The following is a 23,401-nucleotide window of genomic DNA, read 5'->3' as shown; positions in this document are numbered from 1 at the left end:
AGCAGTGGCTCTTCTTTGATGGATTTCCCCCCTGCCACTTCCTGTTTGGTATGGCTTTCACTGGGGGAAACAGCCAGCTGGGAGATTCCATGGAGTTGTGGGAGTTCCAAGGCACATGGAGTTCTGCAGCCAATGGCTTCCCAATTCTCTTCAGTAAAGGGACACATGAATAGTGGTGCTACCAGGGCAAGACTTTGGGACAGAAGTTCATGGCCCTACTGAGCAGAAAGGGGGAGTCTAAAGCCCCCCCCCACTATAAGACCATTACGTCCAGAGTCTAAAATTACCTAACTGCACCACTGCATACGAAGCTGCTAGTCTAATGAAGTGAAGTGAGACGCCATTTTCATAGGGTTCTATTTGTATATTAGAGTGTACACATAATGGTTTATATTGGAAGCGTCGACACTTGGCAAGCTTGGCAGTTATGCATGCACAGTTTTCTTGCAGTCACTTGTGGGGAGAGAAAGCTCCAGAAATTCAGGGAGAGTGTATGCAGAGCTTTTGTCCTCTATAGGTGACCACGAGAATAAGGTCATTAGGATTGCATACATGGAGTTAGAAATCCTAAGATATGTAGAACTATTCCCAAGACTCAGATAGAGAAGTGGTCGAGCTACATGCTTTGCATGCGGAAGATCCCAGTTTCAAACACTGACATCTCTAATTAAAAGGAACAAGTTGCAGGTGATGAGAAAGATCTGTGCCTGAGGTCCCAGAGAGCCGCTGCCACTCAGAATACAATACTGGGTTAGATGGACAAGTAATCTGACCAGATAGAAGGCAGCTTCCTATGTTACTCACCAGGGACAGCCCAAGACATTTTGCTGCCTGAGGCAAAAGACAAGATGGCAACTCTTCCCATTCCATGTATAAAAGCCGACTGGACTAGCAGATGAATCTGTCTTCAACCTGAATCTCCCATGGAGCTGATTGGTGAGAGATTCAGGACAGATAAAAGGAAGAACTTCTTCACACAATGCAGGTGACTGGCCACAGTGTGAACAGAATGCTGGACTAGATGGGCCCTTAGTCTGATCCAGCATGGATCTTCTTATGTTCAACACTTATGATGGGAAAGCATCCTTCACTACACGAAAAAAGGGCAGAAGACAACAGAAGAAGCTAATTTGGCTTCACAAACACCTTAGAGATGACCTGAAAACAAAAAAGGACACATACAGGAAGTGGAAGGAAGGCCAAGCTACAAAGGAAGAGTGCAGGCAGGTAGCACAAAATTGTAGGGATGGCATCAGGAAGTCTAAAGCTGAGAATGAACTGAGGTTAGCGAGGGATGCTAAAAGTAACAAAAAGGGTTTCTTCAGATACATGCATAGTAAAAGACAGAGGACAGAAATGGTGGTTCAGCTACTAAATAAGGATGGCAAAATGATAACAGATGACAAGGAAAAGGCAGAAGTGTTCAATTCCTACTTTGGCTCAGTCTTCTCCCAAAAGAGGGTCTATGAGCCCCCTGGCAAAGGCGAAGTACAGGCTGAAGGGGCAGGATTGCAGCTTGAGATCCATAGGCATATGGTCAAGGAACACCTAATTACTGTGAATGAGTTCAAATCTCCAGGGCTGGATGAACTGCACCCTAGAGTAATAAAGGAACTGGCAGAAGAACTCTCAGAACCGCTATTATCTTTGAGAAATCATGGAGGATGGGTGAAGTGCCAGATGGTTGGAAAGGGTAAAAAGGAAGAACCTGGGAACTACAGACCAGTCAGTCTGACATCAATCCCTGGGAAAATTCTGGAGCAGATGATAAAGCAATCCATCTGTAAGCACCTTGAAAATAATGCAGTGATTACTCGAAGCCAACATGGATTTGTCAAGAACAAATCCTGCCAGTCGAATCTGATCTCATTTTTTGATCAGGTAACTTCCCTTGTGGACTGTGGAAAACTGTGGACATAATATACTTCAACTTCAGCAAAGCTTTTGACCCATGATATCCTGATGAGCAAACTAGCTAAAAGTGGGCTAGATGAAACAACTATCAGGTGGATCCACAGTTGGCTACAGGATCAGACTCAAAGAGTGCTTATCAATGGGACCTTCTCAAACTGGGGAGCAGTAACGAGTGGGGTACCACAGGGCTCAGTCCTGGGCCCACTGCTCTTCAACATTTTTATTAATGATTTGGAGGAGGAACTGCAGGGAATGCTGATCAAATTTGAAACAAAATTCAAAGTGATCTTGATAGGCTGGAGTGCTGAGCAGAAAACAACAGAATAACATTTAATAGGGATAAATGCCAAGTTCTGCACCTAGGAAACAGAAACCAAATGCACAGTTACAAGATGGGGAATACCTGGCTCAAAAATACTACAAGCGAGGAGGATCTTGGAATCATTGTAGATCACAAGCTGAATATGAGCCAACCATGTGATGTGGCTGCAAAAAAAGGCAAATGCTATCTTGGGCTGCATTAATAGAAGTATAGCTCCCGGGAAGTACCAGTTGCCCTCTACTCAGCACTGGTTAGGCCTCATCTGGAGTATTGTGTCCAGTTCTGGGCACCACACTTTAGAAACGATGCAGACAAGCTGGAGAGGGTTCAGAGGAGGGCAACAAAGATGATCAGGGGACTGGAAACAAAGCCCTATGAAGAGAGACTGAAAGAACTGGGCATGTTTAGCCTTGAGAAGAGAAGACTGAGGGGAGATATGATAGCGCTCTTCAAGCACTTGAAAGGTCACAGAGAGAAAGGCCAGCATCTCTTCTCCATCATCCCAGAGTGCAGGACACAGAATAATGGGCTCAAGTTACAGGAAGCCAGATTCTGGCTGAACATTAGGAAGAACATCCTGACTGTTAGAGCAATATGACAATTACCTAGGGAGGAAGTGTGCTCTCCCACACTGGAGGCATTCAAGATGAAGCTGGACAGCCATCTGTCAGGGATGCTCTCTGACTTGGATTCCTGCATTGAGCAGGGAGTTGGACTTGATGGTCTTATAGGCCCCTTCCAACCCTACTACTCTATGATTCTATGTACCTGAAGGTAGCATGGCAGGCTGCATGGCACACAGGTCTCTCTTCCAACACCTAACTGCTGCCTCCCTGCATCTCCCACCTGAGGTGACTGCTTCATTCTGCCTTATGGTAGGGCTGGCCCTTTTACACACATATGCATATCCTACACAAGTTTGATTGAAAATGTACAACTCAGGTTGAGAAAAATGCAAAACCCATCCAAACTTTAGCCATATCTTGTTGAAAATAATGGCTAGCTCATAAGCACCCACACAAATCTATAAGAATTTTTACCTGCTGGTTGGCTTCTAATCCACTTCTATGATTCTGCCATTCCTTGAATTTCTCCACTGCTTCATCCATAGAAATTGTTCCCCTCTTCACCTGCTCCTGCAATAGGATTAGTTCTTCTTGTCCCAATGGGATGCTTGGCTTGACAGTAGCATATGTAGTCCTGTCATCATAAACTCTGTCTGCATGTAGCAAATGTAAACAATTAAGACAAAGTAAAAATCATGTTCTGAATTGTATCTATTTTAATAGAAACATAGATTCTAGAAATAGAGAAAATGGGAACCCCATGAGGAATTACTGAGCACTCTTTCTCCTACCTCTTCTATCTCATAAGCCACTCTGATGTTATGGCTTATGAGAACCAGTGTGGTGTAATGCATAGCATGCCAGATTAAGGCCAGAGAGACACAAGTTCAAATCCCCACTCAGCCACAAAGCATAGTTTTGGCCAGTTGCTATCTCTCAACCTACCCTACTCCCAGGGTTGTTGTGAGGAAGAAACCGGGAGGGGAAGCCATGTATGGTGCCTTGAATTCCTTGGTGGAAAGGTGCACTATAAATGAAGTAAATGAATCATAGAGTTGGAAGAAGTCATCTTGCAGGCCATCTAATCCAACCATCTGCTCAATGCAGGAAATTGAGAGCTAGAGCATTCTCAGCAGATGCCTGTCCAAACAGTGAGCATGCCCAAGTTCCTTCTAGATAATTGGTTCCATTGTTAAACTGCTCAGATGGTCAAGGGGTATCTCCTAATGTTCAACTGAAATCTACCCACCTGAATATAAGCCCATTAGATCTAGATCTGGGGCAGTGGAGAACAAGTCTTCTGTGTGCAGCCCTTCAGGTATTCAAAGAGCACTTTCATTTCCCCCCACCCTTGGTCTTCTCTTCTACAGGCTAAATGTAGCCAGTCCCTTCAACCATTCCTCAGAGGACTAGCTTTCCATGACCCTGGCCACCTTTGTTGGCTTCCTTGGAATCTGTTCCAAGTTGTCTTCATCAGCTTTCCCAACCTGGTATCTTCCAGATCTGTTAGACTACAACTCCCATCATCCCCAGACAGCACAGTACTGCCCTTGCAGTCTAACAAATCTGGGGGGCAGCAGGTTGGGGAAGGCTGGTATAGACATCTGGAGAGCGCCAGGTTAAAGAAGTCTTACACTATTCTTAAAATGCAGAGCATAGTAAGTAAGCCCAAATGGTAAAGGTCTCAGTGATGGGAGTGATGTTGTGGCTTATGGGAACCAGTGGCTCATGGGAACCAGAGCTTTACCCTGCCTCCTCAGAGCCATCAGCCTAGAGATCATTTAGCAAGTACCCTCACTCTTCACTGGTCAGCTACACTACAAACAGCCTTTATAGTACTATCACAGCTCTGCCCACACCCCAACTAAAAGATCAGTAAGTGGTGCACATTTCCCTGGGCCCTGCCTTCTCCTTGACCTGCTAAGTATAGTGGGGATGAATCTGGTTCCCAACTGGGATATCAATAAGGTTTAAGCTCCTGGATTAAATTCTTTTTTGATTAATGAGATGAATGTTGCCCACACAGAATAGCAAGAAGCCAATATCTAGCTGCAATGGAAGTGGTAGTAGTTAGTATCTCAGTATACAAAACATTTAGATTCATGGCCATTTGCCTGATTAATTTGCTCTCCATTAAATTTAGTTGTCATTTGAGTTTCCGTTGTGAGATAGCATTGTGCCATTAACTAATTATGAAACTCAAGAGAGAAGTACTGACACATGATATTAAGGCCAGGCACTTTGGTTTGCAAAACAAGGACAGGAAATGCAGCATTGCCAAGATAGCGTCTCGCAGTGACCGAACAGTGTGTAACTTGCACTTTCCCAAAGATAAGCACTGTGTTGTACTGGATTCTCTCTATACATTCAGCAGATTCAAGCCCAATTGGCAAGTCATATACAGCTGTACAGACAAGACGCTCCATGGCTCACAGCCATGCATGCTGCAAGATGGGAGATGGTCGTAGCAAGCAGTTTAGGAGTATGAACAAATGCACTGTTGTAGCCCTAAATGGTTTGGGTCCAAGGTACCCAAGGGGTCGCTTGCTTCCATATCGGTGTGCCTGCTTTCTAAGATCCACCGGAGAGGATTTATTTTTTTATTATTAAATTTATTAATTGCCCATCTGGCTGGTCACCCAGCCACTCTGGGCGATGTACAACATACAATAAAACAGTTTAAAACAATAAAATTCTACAATAAAAACATTTTCTAAAATACCCTAACCCACCCCAAATGCCTGCCTGAACAACCACGTTTTTAATGCATGACGGAAGCTCATTAAAGAGGGGGCATGACGGAGTTCCCTAGGGAGGGAGTTCCACAGAGTGGGGGCCACCACAGAAAAGGCCCTCTCCCTCGTCCCCACCAGTCTAGCTGTCATGGCTGATGGGACAGGGAGAAGGCCATCCGAGGCTGATCTTGTTAAGTGGCCTGTCTGGTGCTGCTGGAGGCGCTCCTTAAGATAGGCTGGGCCGCAACCATATAGGGTTTTAAAGGTCAAAACCAACACCTTGAATTTGGCCCGGAAAACAACTGGTAACCAGTGCAACTCCTTCAGCACTGGAGTGATGTGATCTCGCCGGCGGCTGCCTTTAATCAGTCGAGCCACCGCGTTCTGTACCAGCTGCAGCTTCCGAACCGTCTTCAGGGGTAACCCCACGTAGAGCGCATTACAGTAGTCTAAACGAGAGGAGACCAGGGCATGTACTACCGATGGGAGCAGGTGGTCGGGAAGGAAGGGGCACAGCCGCCGTATCAGATGGAGTTGATACAGCGCTGTCCGGCTCACAGCTGACACCTGAGCCTCCATGGACAGCTGGGAGTCCAAAATGACCCCCAGGCTGCGGACCTGGTCTTTCAAGGGTAGCCGTACCCCATTCAGCACCAGGTCAACATCCCCCAGCCTCCTCTTGTCTCCCACCAAAAGTACCTCGGTCTTGTCAGGGTTCAGCTTCAGCTTATTCCTCCCCATCCAGCCACTCACCGTCTCCAGACATTTGGACAGGGATTCTATGGCCAACCTTGGTGAAGATTTGAATGAGAGGTAGAGCTGCGTGTCATCCGCATATTGATGACACTGCACCCCAAACCTCCTGATGATAGCCCCCAGCGGCTTCACATAGATGTTAAATAGCATCGGGGAGAGGATGGAACCCTGTGGCACCCCACAAGTAAGTGGCCACGGGTCCGAAACCTCCTCTCCTAGTGCTACCCTGTGGTACCTGCCAGAGAGGAAGGACCGGAACCACCGCAATACAGTGTCTCCAATGCCCAACCCCTCCAGGCGGTCCAGGAGGATACCGTGGTCAACGGTATCAAAAGCCGCTGAGAGGTCAAGGAGAACAAGGAAGGAGCATTCACCCTTATCCAGAGCCCTCCTCATATCATCCACCAAGGCGACCAAGGCCGTTTCTGTCCCATGCCCAGGCCTGAAGCCTGACTGAAATGGGTCTAGATAATCAGTTTCTTCCAAGTGTGCCTTCAACTGCACCGCCACCACCCGCTCAATCACCTTGCCCAAAAATGGCAGATTTGAGACTGGGCGAAAGTTGTTCAGAACTTGAGGCTCCAAGGAGGGCTTCTTTAACAGCGGTCTTATCACTGCCTCCTTGAGGATCTTCTCTGTGTCCCATCTGTCTCTGAGGCATGACTGGGGAAAGGACTGTAGCGGTGGCAGAGCACATACTTTGCATGTAGAAGGTCTCAGGTTCAATCCCTGGTATCTCCATGTGGGGCTAGGAAAAAAGCCTTCCTGAAGACCTGGGCAGCTGCTGCCAGTCAGTGTTCATAACACTGGGCTAGATGGACTAATGTTCTGGTATAATGCAGCTTCCTATGTTCCTGTGTTTGGGATGCAAGAAAGGACATTGTCGGTAGCAGTGCCTCGATTGCAGAACAACTGACCTTGTGATATCCCTCTGGCACTCTCACTGTTTTTCATCAGCTGGTCAAAACTATTATTATTATTATTATTGCAGGTATTTGTCCTGCTCAGTTGACTATTTTTATGTGGCGAGCCCTCTTTTTCTTTTCTTTTTTTAGCATGCACCTGTCTTTATTTTATTGATTTATATTGTTGTTTGAATTTATTGGTTTTACTTCTTGTAAGCCACCCTGAAGGGAGGGACATAAGTTCCCTTAATAAATAAGGAATAAATGAACAGCCTCTTTTATTCAGGGCATGCGAATGGGTACTCTGCGACCATATCAGTAAGACAGTACACTCCCGACCCCTGAGGATAAGGGGATCCCTCCAGTTGTGCTCCATCATTGTTCTGCCATTCCAGTAGCCCTCGGGCTCTGATCCGCTCGCATACCAGTTGCTGAGGAACAAGAGTGGGAGGTCGCTATTGCACCCATGTCCTGTTCATGGCTTCCCTTTGGCATCTGGTTCGCCACTGCGTGAGCAGATTGCTGGACTACTAGATAGGATTTTGGTCTGATCCAGCATGGCTTTTTCTTATGTTCTTATGAAAATACCTAGTTCTGGAAGTGCTCTAGATTCATTTAAAGTGCCAGTGTAATTAACATTATCATGGGCAATTTACCAGTAGACAGGAACCTCATAGCATTAAGCTGGTGATTATTAACCCTGCCTAATTTCCTGTAGAAGAACATTGTACCTCCTCCTCCACCATGGTCACACGGTACTCTTAGGTTATCACTGGGCTTTCTGTGGTCCTTTGACCAACAATATATTCTTATTTGATCCTGATTTTACAGCTTTGTACCAATGCAAAGCAGCTTTAATTAACAGATACAGTTTCACTTTTTACGGCACCTAGTGGCTACACATAACACAATGCAATGGGGAATCTGGCCGGCATATTAAAAAATACATTCATTTCAGCAGGTGATTGATGTTTAGATATTATTTGAACATGTACAGCGATAATCTTGGACATGGGTACACCAGCAGTGCTAGCACAGATATTTAACAATCTCCTGGGAAAATGTTATAATAATGCTTGAAGGTTATAGTAAATTCACTGCTCATAAAAATTGAACAAACAGGCACATAGCAATTCTTTTTTCATTGATTAAGTAGGTATTAACAGGGCCTCAAATAACACATCCTATGCATGTTTACGCAGCAGTAATTCCCATTGTGCTGAGTGGGGCTTCTTCCTTGTTAGGAGAGCATAGGACTAAAGCCTTGATCCTAAGTTGTTGCCATAGTATTTATTTATTTATTTGATTTGGAGTCTGTTTTTTTTACCAAGAAAAATGGCACTCGAGGCAGGTTACAATCATAAATAAAACTTGATTAAAACAATCATAAAACAAATGCATTAAAACTAGGGCTGTGCAGGCCCCCCCGATCCGACTTGGAAGCTGCTTTGTGGCTTTGGAGGCGGGCCCGATTTGGCTCGGGCTGATTTGCCCTTTCCCAACCTGACTTGGCCCCGAGCCCAAAGCGGGATTTGGCCATCCGAATCCCACTCCAGCCCCCCCGATGCCCCCGCGCAAACCCCCAGCTCCTTACCTGGGCTGCTACCTCTGCGTCCTCCTCCTCTGATGCCGTTTTTGCCGCCTCTGCTCCACCACTACCACTATTGCTGCCACACCCACCGTCATCACCCCCCCCCAGCTTCTGAGCCCTGGATGAGCACTGGCTCTTTTGGGTGGGAGTCGCCATTTTTTAAAATGGCAACTCCCTGCAACAAGAGCCAGTGTACATCCAGGGCTCAGAAGCTGGCCGGGGCAGGTGGTGGTGATGATGGCAGCGGTGGCAGCGATAATGGCGGCGGAGGGCAGTGATGGAGACGACAGAAGCAGCAAGTGCTGTAAGTCACCTCAGGTAAGGAGCTGGAGACACTGGTGTGGCTGGACCGAGATGCTGAAGCTCCGAAGCACATCGAGTGCTTTGAAGAACCCTCAACCCACTCTGGGTTGCTTTGTGCCCCCTCTGCTTTGCCTCAGAAGGGGTCTGAAATGGCCCGAAGCAGCCCACTTTGACTGTTCGGGCCTCTGGCCAAAAGCAGTGCACAGCCCTAATTAAAACCCAGTTAAAAACACAACAGTAACAGAATAAAAACGGCATCCAACACCAAAGGCTTGCTTGAATAAGGCAGTCTGCTGGTGGAAGGACATCAGAGAAGGAGCAAACCTAGCATCCCTTGGCAGGGAGTTCCACAGCCTGGGAGCAGCCACTGAGAAGGCCCTCTTTTGCACTGCCACCAAGCACGCTTCTGAAGGCAGTGGTCTCAGAAGAAGGGTCTCTCCTGAAGATCTTAAGACCTGACCAGGCTTGTATGGGAGAAGGCAGTCTTTCAAGCAGCCTGGTTCCAAGCCATATAAGGCTTTATAGGTCATAAACTGCACCTTGAATTCTGTCCAGAAACAGACCTGTGGCCCGTGAAGCTGTTGTAACAAGGGAGTCACATGCTCCCTGTAAGTGGTCCTGGTCAACAGTCTGGCTGCAGCATTCTGGACCAGCTGAAATTTCTGAACAGTTTTTGAAGGCACTCCCACATAGAGAATATTGTTGTTGTTCAGTCGTTAAGTCGTGTCTGTCTCTTCGTGACCCCATGGACCATAGCACAGCAGGCCTTCCTGTCCTCCAATGGAGTGTGCTCAAGTTCATGTTCATTGCATTGGTGATGCTATCTAACCATCTCATCCTCTGCCGTCCCCTTCTCCTTTTGCCTCCAATCTTTCCCAGCATCAGGGTCTTTTCCAGTGAGTCTTCTCTTTGCATTAGGTGGCCAGAATATTTGAGCTTCAGCTTCAGTATCTGTCCTTCCAATGAACAGTCAGGGTTGATTTCCTTTAGGATTGACTGACTTGACCTCCTTGCAGTCCAGGGGACTCTTAAGAGTCTTTTCCAGCACCACAGTTCGAAAGCATCAATTCTTCGGCGCTCAGCCTTCCTTATAGTCCACCTCTCACGGCCATACGTTACAACTGGGAAAAACATAGTTTTGATTATACGAACCTTTATAGAGAATATTACAGTAGTTCAAATGGGATGTAACTAAGGTGTTATGTGTGTGTGTGCGTGTGCGCGTGTACTGTGGCTTAGTTATTGTTTTGAACCTTGGCAACTCCTGTAGAGTTGCAGCAGTGGGTGGAGCTTCTGCTAAGTTCTCTGTGTGATAAATAAAGGGCAGTTGTGTTTTGAGGCCTACTGAGTCTTACAGTCATTCCCTCTACCTATACAACAATTTGTGGTGACGAAGTTGGGATACTGAGAGCTATACAGACTGCAAGGACTGTGAATCCATTTACACAGCTAACTGGTAAGCAGTCAGCTAGGCCTACTTAAGAACTTGAGCAACTCGTGTGTGTTTTAAAAAAGAGAATTAAAATAAAAATGGCTGCTTTTGGACATATCAAAGACTATCAAATGTTAGTCAACCCGCTTCCTGGGATTCTTACGCAGAATGGCTTTCATTATATCTGGAAGCAAATAAGATAGCTAATGCTGAACAAAAGCGAGCTGTGCTCTTAAATGTTGGCGGGCCACAGATATTTGCCATAAGAAGATCCCTCATTGCTCCTGCCTCACCCAAAACAAAGACATTTGATGAACTTTTACGATTATTGAAGATACATTTCTCACCAAATCCTTTAGTTATTGTGCAGAGATTTAAATGTCACAAACGAATGCAGCAACCTGGAGAGGGCATTGCCACTTACAGTATATTGCAGAACGTCATCCTTCTCAACACTGAAACTTTGGAGATTTTCTAGAGGATATCTTGTCTGTGGGGTTTATGATGAAGCACTACAATGATGCTGCCTGTTTGAGCCAAACTGGACATTTGCAATGGCTCAAGAGAAGGCATTAGCCAATGAGACTGCACCACTATATATTACAGAACTCAAGAGAGATGCAGATGATGCAAATGCCATCTGGAGCAATCAGTCTGAGAATTCTGGCAGCAAGGTCAACAGAACACAAGAAATGCAACTCTCCATAAAATTTGCAGATAGGGCCTGGCTTACCTATTCCTGCTTAGGCTGTGGAGGACCACATCAGTGCTCTCTGCACAGATCCAAGGATGGTGAGTGCAGGTTTTGCAAGAAGAAGGGTCACCTTGAGTGAGTCTGCCATTCAAAATCTGTCAGCACAAGGCCAGGGAACTATAGCAAAGAGTCACTCCACCTAGCGTTTCATGGGGTTGATTATCCACAGGATGATGAAACTCAACTGCTATATCAGGTTCAGAACATAGCAAGGAACCTCATGATTCTGTGTTGTATGCAATAGTATTCATGAATGGAAGTGCAAAGTGGAAGTGGATTCAGGGACTGGGGTATCCATAATTAACAGAGACACCTTTAAACACATATTTTCTGGGACTCTTGCTCCAAAGTTGTCAAGTCCATCATGAATTCTGTGCGATTACAATGAAAAGAAGGCAGATATCATTAGATGCTGCACTGTAGATGTACAGAATGGCTCCTTCCAAGGGAAGCTTCCACTTCTAATTGTGGAGGGGCAGAGGAAAAACCTCTTGGGGAGAAACTGGTTCTCAAAATAGGGATTAGCGTTTACGGAATTCATGCGCTTACTACAGGTTGGCTTGCAGCAATTGTTAATAAATTCCCAAGGGTATTTTCTGAAGAATTGGGAGAATACAAAGGGAAGCCAGTGTCACTCCATCTGGATCCATCTATTGCACCAATTTGCATGAAAGCCAGGAATGTGCCTTTTGCATTGTGGAAAAAAAATTGAAGAAGAGCTTGAGCATCTCATCAAACAAGGTGCGCTAGAATCAGTTACACAGACCCAGTGGGCTACACCCATTGTGCCGGTATTAAAGCCTAATGGGAAGGTGAGACTGTGTGGGGATTACAAGTGCACTGTGAATAAGGCACTTAAGCAGCATCCATACCCACTGCCTGCTGTCAATCAACTCCTTGCTGTTCTTGGTGGAGAGAAGTTCTTTGCAAAATTTGATCTGGCCCAAGCATATCAACCGTTGGTCATCGATGATTCCACAGCAGATGCCCCCCAAATAATCACTCATTGAGGGACATTCTGCGTAAAGCATCTGCAATTCGGAATTTCTGTGGCCTCTGAACTGTTCCAACAATTCATGGAAATCCATATTCTAGAATTCTAGGTGTTGTGTCATATTTTTACAATGTTCTGCTCATGAGATCAAGAGCTTGCTGAACGACTTCAAGAAGTCCTACATCATTTTGACACATATATCCATGTAAAAAAAGAGAAATGTGCGAAATTAGAACCTGCAGCGTAAAATTTTGGGGCTATTATATTGATACTTCTGGCATTCACCCCACTGATGAAAAAATACATGCAATTCACGATGCACCTGGTCGAAAAACAAAGCAAGCACTTCAAGCCTTCTTAGGACTTCTCAATTTATACCATATGTTTCTTCCACAAAAGGCTACCATTGCTGAGCCACTGCATCATTTGCTGGGAAAGGAGTTCCATGGAAACGGACCAGTGGGCATAAGAATGCTTTCCAGAATGTCAAACACTTGTTGAGTTCAAATTCTGTTCTTGTACATTATGATGAAAAAACCCGCTAATCCTTACTACTGATGCTTCTTCTTACAGGTTGATGCTGTGGTAAGCCACAAATTTTCAGATGGTACAGAGGCACCAATAGCGTATTATTCAAGGACTATGTCATCCACTGAAAGGAACTTTGCACAAATTGACAGAGAAGCCTTGGCTGTTACTGCAGGAGTCAAAAAGTTCCACAACTATCTCTATGGCCATGCTTTTGAAATACTCATGGACCACAAGCCTCTTTTAGGAATCCTCTCTCCTGGGGCCAATCTAAACAGAAATGTTTTGTGAAATGCTTTGGGCAAAATCTGAATTTTTACATAATCAAATTAGCTCTTTCAATGGTACACACAGTGCTGTATTCCTCCGCTTTTGCGGTGTATACAGGAACTGAAGCCGCATTAGTTAGGGTGGGGTGGGCAAGTCCCTCCACAAGTAGAAATGAATGTCAGCAATGGCGTAGGTGCGGGGCAGCCAATGAGCAGAGGCTTGCTCCCCCTCCCTCACATGTTCAACGAAGTGCAATGGAGGACTTGCTTACGAGTAGACATGACAAACCCCACATACCCCACATACACACACACATTTATGAGGTGGGTGGACAGGCAAGCAGGCAGCTGCCACCACCTGGAGACTGAGCAGGAGCGCAAGAGGCGCTGAGAGCAGACAGTGCAGAGCCAGCAAGGAGGGGGAGTGACTAGCACATTGTCTTTAATGTATATTAACTGCCCAATCAACAGGCTTCCCCCCCCACACACACAACAAACATGGGCTCAATGAAGTGCTTCTGAGCACATGTTCATGAAAATCATCAACCCTGGCAATCACCCTGTCTTAGCTGCACAGCTTCAAATCAACAGGCATCCACTATTTCTCAGCTGTACTCCTTCGTAGCTGCAATTTCAAAACAGCAGCTTCCCCTCCCCACTCCCTATTCCCAAGCCCAGTGAGAGGCAGTGACTGAGCCAGTGTTTCTCAGCTGTGCTCCTTCATAGCTGTACAGTTTTAAAACAGCAGGGCTGGCAAAGTGGAACTGAAGGCAATGAGTTACTTCTGGGTAGACAGGTTTACCCCTCTGCTCTCATCATGCCCCTGCCCCATGCTACTTTCCCTTCTGCCAATCAACACTGCTTACACCAGCCTGCGCTGAAGCCAGCTGAGGTCACACGGACTCCCAAACAGCACTGAAGCCGCTGTGACAGGAAAATCCAACACAAAATGAGTTTGAAAAAGAGTCAGATTTAGGACAAGGAATGCCAGGCTAGCTATGGAGAGCAGCATGCGTCATCTGACACTATTGATTTGGGGGTGGAGTAGAACCAGAGTAAAAGCCCCATGTAGAGGGGGCAGCGCTGGAGCATGGTGCTCAATGCTTATGATTGTACATTTGTCTACAAACCAGGAAAGGCAATAGCTAATCCTGATGGATTAAGTCAGGTACCACTTCAAATTCCAGATTTTGTTGTACCTTCTCCACTGGAAGTCTACATGCTAGAAGCCCTTCCTGAGTCTGACCCACCTCTTCAGGCTGATCAGGTTGCTAGGCTGACTGCTTGAGATCCTGTACTCACTCATGTTTTAAACTGGGTATGGAGGGGTGGCCAAATGAGGATCTGCCAGGGGAATTTAAGCCATGCAAACATCGTCAGCATGAGATGTCTGCCCATAAGGGATGTCTGCTATTGTCAGGGTTGGATCTGAGCCATAGAGTCCCAAAGCAGTTCTGATTCTGAGGAGGAGATCGAGTCTGTGGGAGAGGCACCCCCTCAGGTTTCAGAGGCACAGCTGGAGGGGTAGCCCCCCCCGCTCACATTCCTGGGAGCAATACTGACCCTGGCATGGAAAGGGAGGAACAACTTGAGTTTTTAGATGCGAGGTGCAGGCACAGGCAGAAGCGAGAGATTGCGGGAGCCGAGCTGAGGTGCTCAGCCCGTTTGGCTTGAGGTCAGCAGCTTGCCCTGAGGCCCCACGGGAAAGGGGGAGAATTTCCCCTCCTACTCCTTAAGTTCAGTGAGTTGCCGCGCTTTTCTCCAAATGGAGACCAACTGATGTCCTAACCCTTAGAAATCCCTGGTAGGCTGTTCCTTTGTCTTTCCTCTGAGTCTCAGGCAATTAGCATCAGTAAGCCTCATTAGGTTGAAGGAAATAAAGCTTTGGAAAGCAGCCCTTTTGTCTGACTGTTGATTCTGGCTATTGGAGGGCTCAGAAGACTATAGGGGCATTCCTGAGAGCTATGGGGAAACTGTGTTGTTATTCCAGATAAGGGTTGTCAAACCATCTTAACCTCACTGCATGCAGCTCATCCAGGGATCGTTTGTATGAAAGCATTGGCCAAGAGCTATGTCTGATGGCCAGGTATCAACTCAGATATTGAAAAAACTGTAAATGAACGCAGTACTTGTCAAGCCACTAGGCACAATCCACCAAGAGCACCGATTTTTACATGGGAAGTGACCAAGAAGCCTTGGTCAAGAATCCATATTGATTTTGCAGGGCCATTTCAAGGAAAAAACGTCTTGGTTGTGGTAGATTCTTACTTGAAGTGGCTTGAAGTAGTCTTAGCACCATCACAAACAGCCACTGCAACAATCACAGCACTGCACCACTTATTTGCAACCCATGGGTTGCCTGATACTATAGTCTCAGACAATGGTACTGCTTTTACATCTGCTGAATTTAAAACATTTGTGGACAAGAACCTTATCTGGGCTGTCACCATTGCACCTCGTCATCCCCAAGCAAAAGCCAAGCTGGTGCAAACAAGAAAAGATACCCTAAAGCAGATTGCAGGAGGAGCTTGGCCAACACGCTTTGCCAGGTTTCTCATTGCTCAGCACTTCTTGTGCAACAACAAGAGTCAGTCCTGCAGAGTTACTTACGGGGCAGTGTCTAAAAACTTGCCTTGACTGTCTCCACCCAAATTTAGCTGAAGACTTACAAAGCAAATGGGAGCAAGCTCTGGATGCTGCTTTCTCAGCTCCTACTCTCCGTTCATTTGCCCCATAACATCAGGTGCTTGCTAGGAACTATGGTGCTGGACCAAGGTGGGTTCCTTCCTCTATCATTGAAGTCACTGGACCTCTGTCCTACAAACAAGGTCCAGTATGCAGATGGGTCAGTGTGGCGTCGCCATGTTGACCAGTTGAGAAGGCATTCTGGCCAGAGTGGGTTGTCATCAGCAGAGGTAGTTGCTGAAGATCTATCTGGAACTGATGTGTTTCTCTCACCGCCAGTTGAAGTGCCAGAGCCACTAAATGATGGGAGCAATACTCCTTCCTTACCTACCGCAGTTACTGAAAGAAAGTCATCTGAACAATCTACACCTTCTAGTTGAGTGCAGAGACCGTGCTGGGAAAGAGTACCTCCTCGTTGGTTGAAAGACTATAATAGCTAACGGGGGAGGAACTGTGGCTTAGTTATTGTTTTGAACCTTGGCAGCTCCTGTAGGGTTGGGAGTAGCAGCAGTGGGTGGAGCTTCTGCCAAGTTCTGCAGTTCTGTATGTGATAAATAAAGGACAGTTGTGTTTGAGGCCTGCTGAGTCTTACAGTCATTCCTTCTACCTATGCAACATAAGGCATGCGTGACTATGGCCAGATCAGACATTTCTGGGGCTTTATGATTTATACGCAAGAGTTAAGTCCAGAAATGAGCCAGTGTCCGGCCAGTGAACAGTCTTTCTGGTCCTTATAAAAACAAAACGCATTAAAAACAGCAGAATTGTTGAGTTCCATACCTGGTTTTCTGACAGCACACAGCAGCTTCTCATCACCAGCCTTTGTTTTGGTTGCCTTTTGCTGAAAAACTACAACAAACAGCAAATTAGGAAGCTAGTAATAGCACCAGAATAACAAGAAAGGCGATTATCTTTCAGAACTCCAGTGCAAGAGTATGTGAGGCCCTTGAAAATAGAATGCAAGGAGAAAGATCTCTCACAGTGCAAATTGGTATGCTTTTGGAATACCATGGCCTCCAGGGCCACAGTCTGCTGCCTGAATTCTAAGATCATCCTCAGAGGGCCTTCCTCACCTTCCCTCACCTTCTGAAGTGATGGGTAGTGACCTATGATATGGTTTTCTCCATGGTGGCCCTCCCAGCTCTAGAATACTTTCCCCAAGGATACTTGCCTGGTGCTGACTGATGTTTTCTCCGTGACAAGTGAAGACTTTTTACCTATATACTTGGGCCTTTCAGCATGGATTGTTTTAGATCTGTTTTATTGTTGCTCATTATCTCAGTGGGAAAGGGCAAGGGCAATGCAATGCAAAACAGGAAACAGAGGTTCAAGTCCCACCACAGGAAGAGGCACACAAAGCCGAACTATTTTCTTGTTCTCTAGGAGGCCATGTGTCCTATCTAAAAGAGGACAGTCCTCTGTTTGAGAGCTGCCAGAGGACTGTCCTCTACTTTGAAGCTGTCCTTATTTGAAGGGTCTGACGTAAAGATAAAGAACCATAAGAAGGAATTGCTGGGCCTTGAAGTAGCCCATCAGACAGCAGACTGAGCAAGACACAGGTCATCTGGTCACAATCTTCCACGCCATGGTAAGATGTACTGCATTTCTATTTAAAGTATAATGATTATTTCTAAATTTGCATCTATATCTGCAAATTAGTGTCCTCTTTTTGGCAGTTCACAAATGGCCACCCTAATGAGGACTGATGGGGGTAATAATTCTAGATGGAAAAAGCGAGACACAGCTGGACCAGAAGCTTGCCCCCCCCCCCCTAGTCTAGAAAGCAACACCCTAAGGGTCAAACTACACGTTATATTACTTATTTTTATTGAGAGCCACCTTGAGCTCCATTTTTTGGCAGAAAGGCAGGATATAAATAAATAAATAAATATACTCCCGAGTGAGCATCGCCCCCCCCCCATATCCAGGGGGGGGGCAGCTTTCCTCTTTGCACTGGCACAGCCCTGTCAGGTCTGGCTCTGCACTGTGGCAAGTCACAGGTGGGGGAAAAGCCTAGTTTTGCCCTAGCAGTGAGTATGACAAGTCTAGAGGCAGAAGGAGTGCTGAAGGTCCAGAGGAGCCAGATAGGAATCAGAAGGGACTGGGGCTGGTGGCCAGAAGGCCAAGCCACTGTTCACAAGTTGTTTAGACACACAAGCTGGCTTCGCCTCAAGTATTTCATCAGGTCTGCTGTGTGCTGATTCTGTCGCTGCTGGACAGTATGAACACTGGGGTCGGCGGGTGGGTGACTTGACTCCTTTCAGGCTGGAACTGCAGCGCTTGAGCTATAAGACCTAGCCTGCCTTGTCTTTCTGAAGAACTAGCAAATGGATCTGGCTTTGCATAGATTCAGACAGCCCTTATTTGGATACAGCGAAGCCTTCAAGCAAACGCACACACAGCGGTCAGAGTTGAACACACTGTGCCTGCCCCGTCTGAGCAACGCCATGCCCACTGGCTACCCTAGGCATGGCCCCTGCCATGGTGCACCCCTGTAGCCCCCTGAGGGAGGGGTCTGTCCACTCCCTTTCCCGGGCGGCGGGGCTGCCCCACAGCAAACTGTATGGACTGACTTCTCTCTGTGTGGACTACACTGGGAAGTCTGTCCCTAGCAGGCTTCAATCACATGGGTACATTTAAATGAATTTAAATTGATTATTGTGTTTTAAAAACACCATCACCCCAAAGAGCACACCGCTGGGGTCCCCTTAGTATGCATGCCAAAGTTTCAGGTGTCTAGGTTTTATGGTCTTGGTGCTACGGTGCTGATGGACAGGCAGACAGACACACAGACAGATCCTCTTTTATTATTGTAGATTGAATGCTGGTGGTGCACGAGGTAAGGCAACGCAGACTGGCTGCTTAAGACCCCAGTTTGAGACCAATCCCGGCGCCTTACAGAGCCCTCTTGTGCACTGCTGATACAAGAACTTTGCTACAAGATGGAAAGGATTTCTGACAGCATGGAGCCCTCTGATGGTGCTGGGGGCTTGAGACCAAGTCTATGCTGCCCAGTGGGTGGAAGTCATGGCCAGGATCATTCTTAACCACTAAGGACAAGAGAATTAATAGTGTGGCCTCTACTAACAAATCACCAGAAGTGGAAATAAATTGGGTTCAGGGCAGGGATACATTCAACAATGACCCTGATTAGGAAGTACTTTAATTGATAGGCCTGGGGAATTCTGCTGAGTTTTGCAATGCTGAAGCAATTAAAAAAAAATGGAATTAGTTCTGCAGTTGTTCAAAGTCAAATTGTTAGAACCGCTTTACATTCAGCATCTTGTTGGAAATGATTTCAGCTGGCAACAAACACTCTGAGTGGGCGAGGTAAGAGGAAATAAATTATTCACTTTTTGGAACTGAATTAGGAAGACGTGTAACAAAATTGCAATACAGCAGGCACAAGGGCAGATCAAGATTTTAGGAAAAATAATGAACAAACATTTTGCAGTTTATACAACAGTTCATAAGCCAGGAAATTCACATGGCCAAAGCAGAATGATGCACCATAGTGCATGAATCTGACTGCATTAAGGCTATCCTGGGGAGATACTGTGCAATCCATTAGAGCTAATGTAACATACGTTGGCTTCAATCTCTCAAACAAGTCGAGTTTCCCCCTCAGATTTCTCATACCACATTGATGCTGTTTTTCTTGATTTGGGCCCCTTCCCCCTCCCCCATGCTTTCTCACCCCAACCCATCTAAGGAGGTCTGAGTACAGAATCTGCACTTACTGAACTTAGGACTTACTGAACCTGGAACCTCGGGTGTAAATCAGAGGCACATCTAAGTGCATTGCTTTTAATGGTCATTTGTGCATTTACAGGTGCATTTGGATGCACAACCAGGAATAGAGTGGTATAGCTAGGGATTAGGGATGTCAGAGAATTCTGCCACGGACTCCAGTGGAGGAACAGACTCCCCCGGAGTCCGTGGAGGAATGGCCTCCCCGCCCGCCACCCCATGGAATCCTCCCAGGACAGAGCCTACCTGGTGGCGGATGTGGCGGTGGCTCTGGCGGTGGCTCCAGCTTGTCTTCCGGCCGCTGCCGGGCTGCTGCAGCTGCAAATGGCGGCCGTCGTAGCGGCCACCATTTGCGTGGCTGCCTTTTGCCATGACAGGCTACATAAATACTTACGTAGCCTATCACGGCAAAGAGCAGGGGCACAACTGGCGGCTGCTACGCCATTTGAACCCCTGTTCTTTGCCGTAATAGGCTACATAAATACTTACGTAGCCTATCATGGCTTGGCAGGGATGCAAATGGCGGCCGGCATAGTGGTCGCCATTTGCAGCCGCAGCAGCCTGGCAGCGGCCAGAATTCCGGCTGCAGCCGGCCCCAGCCAGCGGCTCCACGGAGTTGCTGCAGAACGGAGCTGGCTGGGGAAGATTCCAGGGGGAGGGATGGAGTGCCTCCCTCCCACCGCAGATGCCCCGGAATGGAGCCAGGTAAGGGTTTTGTACATCCCTACTAGGGATTCATAGGTACCCTGAAGTTCGACCTGAAAAAGGTTGTGCTTTTGCAAGCATCCAGTCCAAGCACTCACAAAAGGCTCATGGGCACTTGAAATACTCTTCTCTGCCTCCCCTTCCCTTGCGTGAACAACTTTCTTAGAGCCAGGGAAAGACAGTGGTGGAAATAACTGCAGGCCCTCCAAGAGTGCATTTCTATGCCAGATATGGGACCCAGCCTATGAGTCTCATCACCGTCATGGGAAAGTGATGCTAGTAGTGTCATTTTCCCACTGAGAATTACGGGACTTGTGGTCCCAATCCCATCCCAAGCTAGGGTGGCCACTTATGAATCACTGAAAAAGAGAAAATGCATCACCAAAAAAGAGGACAAAAGGGGGTAGTGATTTGCATAACATTTGCATATGCTAGTTTATGTGTATAGATGCACATTTAGAAATAATAATTTACTTTATATATAAATTCAGTACATCTCAAAGGTGAGGAAGACTGTGACCAGGTGAGCTGTGTGCCGCCCTGCCTGTGCAGCCTGCTGTCCAGGTGCGAACCGTTGATAGGCAACAGATCTTATTGTACTTGATTGTTAAACTGGAATTGGACAGGACAGCCCTTCAAATAGAGGTCAGTCCTCTGTAAAAGAGGACACCTGGTCACCCTATGAACCTGTAGTAAAAATGTAACCTAAAAGCCATTGTATGTGTCTTAAGCAGCACGTAGTATTGTAAGAGCTGCGCATGCCTAGAATGAGCAGACAGTAACCCTAAGATAAGGTTGCTAAGCAAACCGCTGGCAACCAATCAAAAGTAACACGCTGGCTGAGGAATGCAAGCTAAGTGATAAAACTGTAGCATGGGGGTTGCCCAGGGTCGACTCTACTTTTGAGCGTGAGCTCCTTTGTCGAACTGTTTGCAAACAATAAAATCGAGTTGGACCCAGCCTGAAGTTGACTCTCCTCTTTGGGGCAAATTGGACTAGCCTCCAGGGGGCGAAACTAGCATTTTGTGCAACAAACCCAGTACAGAAAATGTGCAACCAAGGCCCCAAGAGTGCTCACTGCTGCTGCTTTTCTTCTCGCTTTTCTCAAGGTGTGGTCCTTGGAGCAGGGGAGGCTGTGGCCTGTGCTTGAAGGTTTGGGGAAAGCAGGACTCTGCACAACTTCTGTACAGCAGCTTGCAAGCAGGGCTGTGCTAGCCTTGAATCTACGCCCCTCATCTGCAGAGCTTACAGCGTCCCTAAATGTAGATATGAGATCTGAGTTCCATGGCTACAGCCATTCTGGGCCATTCCAGCAGGCTATAACAGAGGGAGATGAGAGCGAAAGCAGAGCCATTCCACCAGCCCTGCTGAAAGACTGCTTCATTTCCCCCCTCTTCCCTACCCATCTGTTTTTTCTTGTGTGCTGTTTCTTTTTAGATTGTAGGCCTGTGGGCAGGGAACCACCATCTTGTTTAAATTATTGTTTTGTAAGGTGCTCCAGGAGTCTTTTTGGCTAAGGAGCAGGATAAAAAGACTTTAAATACAATCAATAAATACAATAAATACAATAAATAAATAAAGCTTATATATCCCAGGTGGTGTGCTCTGAGTGGCTGAGAGGATTAGTCAGAGGGCATCTCTACACCAGCCTAAAATCCTGCATTTAAAATGGGGCTTTCTGCTTCCGTTTTAAATGCAGGATCACGATGATGCCCTTTTTCACATGCTTCCTTTTCCCCCTCCCCTCCCCTCCCCTCCCCTCCCCCCTCCTTCTCCATATATCTGAGTCTTCCATAGGTTTCATTGATCTCGCTCCTCTCCTTGCCGCTTTTCCTCTTTTCATGGAGGGAACTCAAGCGGAACACAATGGGGTAATTTGATAGGTCATTATCTGTACTCTATTTTAAAAAGGAACAAAGGGCATTTAGTTCAGGAGACGCCCTGGCGGGTCACGGCATCATGTAAAGAGCCCGTAAACTTCCGTGAAGGAGCACTCTCAATTGCAGGATAAAAGTTCCGTGTGAAGAAAGCCAGAATCTTTTCCTAAGTTATCACTGTGGTGGGGGCAGAGAGAAGTCAAGTGGGGACAGTCATCCTGGGTTTTCCTTTGACCCTTTTGCAATTTGGGAGGGGCTGTAGCTCAGTAGTAGAGCACCTGCATGGCTGCACCTGCTTTGCATGCAGAAGGTCCCAGGTTCAATATCCGATATCTCCAGGTAGGGCTGGAAAAATTCCTGCCTGAAAAACCCTGGAGAGCCGGTGCCAGTCAGAGTTAAAAACACAGAACATAGGAGGTTGCCTTATACCGAGTCAGACCCTTGGTCCATCAAGCCCAGTATTGTCAACACTGACTGGCAGCAGCTCTCCAGGGTTATATACAGGAACCTTTCCTACTCCTACCTGGAGATGCCAGGGATCGAACCTGGGACCTCCTGCATGCAACGCATGTGCTCTACCACTGAGCCACGGCCCCTCCCAGTCTTGACAACACTGGGCTAGATGGACCAATGGCTTGACTCACTATAAGGCAGCTTCCTATGTTCCTTTCAGAGGGGTTGTGGCTCGGCGGTAGAGCAAATGCTTGTCATGCAGAAGTTCCCAGGTTCAGTCCTCAGCAGAGCTAGTAAAACTGCTGCCTGAAACCCTAGAGAGCCATTGCTGCCAGTCAGTGTTGACAGTACTGGGCTAGATGGACCCATGGTCTGACTCAGTATACAGCAGCTTCCTATGTTCCTAATTGCGATGGTAGTCCATCATCAAAGGTGGGAATGATCCCTGAGCTAGGGTAGGAGTCCTCCTGGAACCATTTTGATGCACTGTGCATCAGTACATCATCAGGCACCTGCTTCCCTAATGCGGGAGTGATGATCATGTACTTGATTCTGTACAGAAAACATTAATAATGGCATTTGGAATGACATCTTGAAAAGGAACATTTATGATGATTTTAGTAGATAATATAGAGAAACCAAAGCAGGAAAGAGCCATTGAGGCGACATTCAGAAACGTTAACTTTGGTGAATTCAGTTCATTCTCTCTGATCTTATTTTCTCGGCTTTAACCATCTAATGTAGGATGTTGAGGCAGCAAAAGGCTGATTTGCTCCATTGGAAGCACCACCTGTTATGACAAAAGCCCTCAAATATCATTGATGACATTATATGAGTCTTGTTGACTCGAAGGAAATGCTCG

General features: G+C 46.6%; 1 protein-coding gene across 2 annotated transcripts in view; it reads right to left on the bottom strand.

Annotated features, from left to right (window-relative positions):
• Positions 1 to 23,401, bottom strand: part of BANK1 (B cell scaffold protein with ankyrin repeats 1) — a 277,427-nt gene that overhangs the window by 13,957 nt on the left and 240,069 nt on the right. Inside the window, exons 11-12 of one of the 2 annotated variants that reach the window (XM_084855721.1) lie at positions 16,535 to 16,603; positions 3,277 to 3,455 (exon numbers count right to left, since the gene is read on the bottom strand). In XM_084855721.1, the coding sequence (XP_084711847.1) occupies positions 3,277 to 3,455; positions 16,535 to 16,603 (248 nt within the window). Of the gene's footprint in view, positions 1 to 3,276; positions 3,456 to 8,129; positions 10,214 to 16,534; positions 16,604 to 23,401 lie in introns of those variants that run through there. The other variant, XM_084855720.1, reaches the window with a different exon arrangement.

This window comes from Heloderma suspectum, chromosome 5 (assembly GCF_057233095.1).
Source record: "Heloderma suspectum isolate Gila_16-S chromosome 5, 16-S_ref, whole genome shotgun sequence".
Classification (NCBI taxonomy): Eukaryota; Metazoa; Chordata; class Lepidosauria; order Squamata; family Helodermatidae; genus Heloderma; species Heloderma suspectum.
The sequence above is the reverse complement of the archived record's forward strand: the minus strand, read 5'-3'. Positions and strand labels throughout refer to the sequence as shown.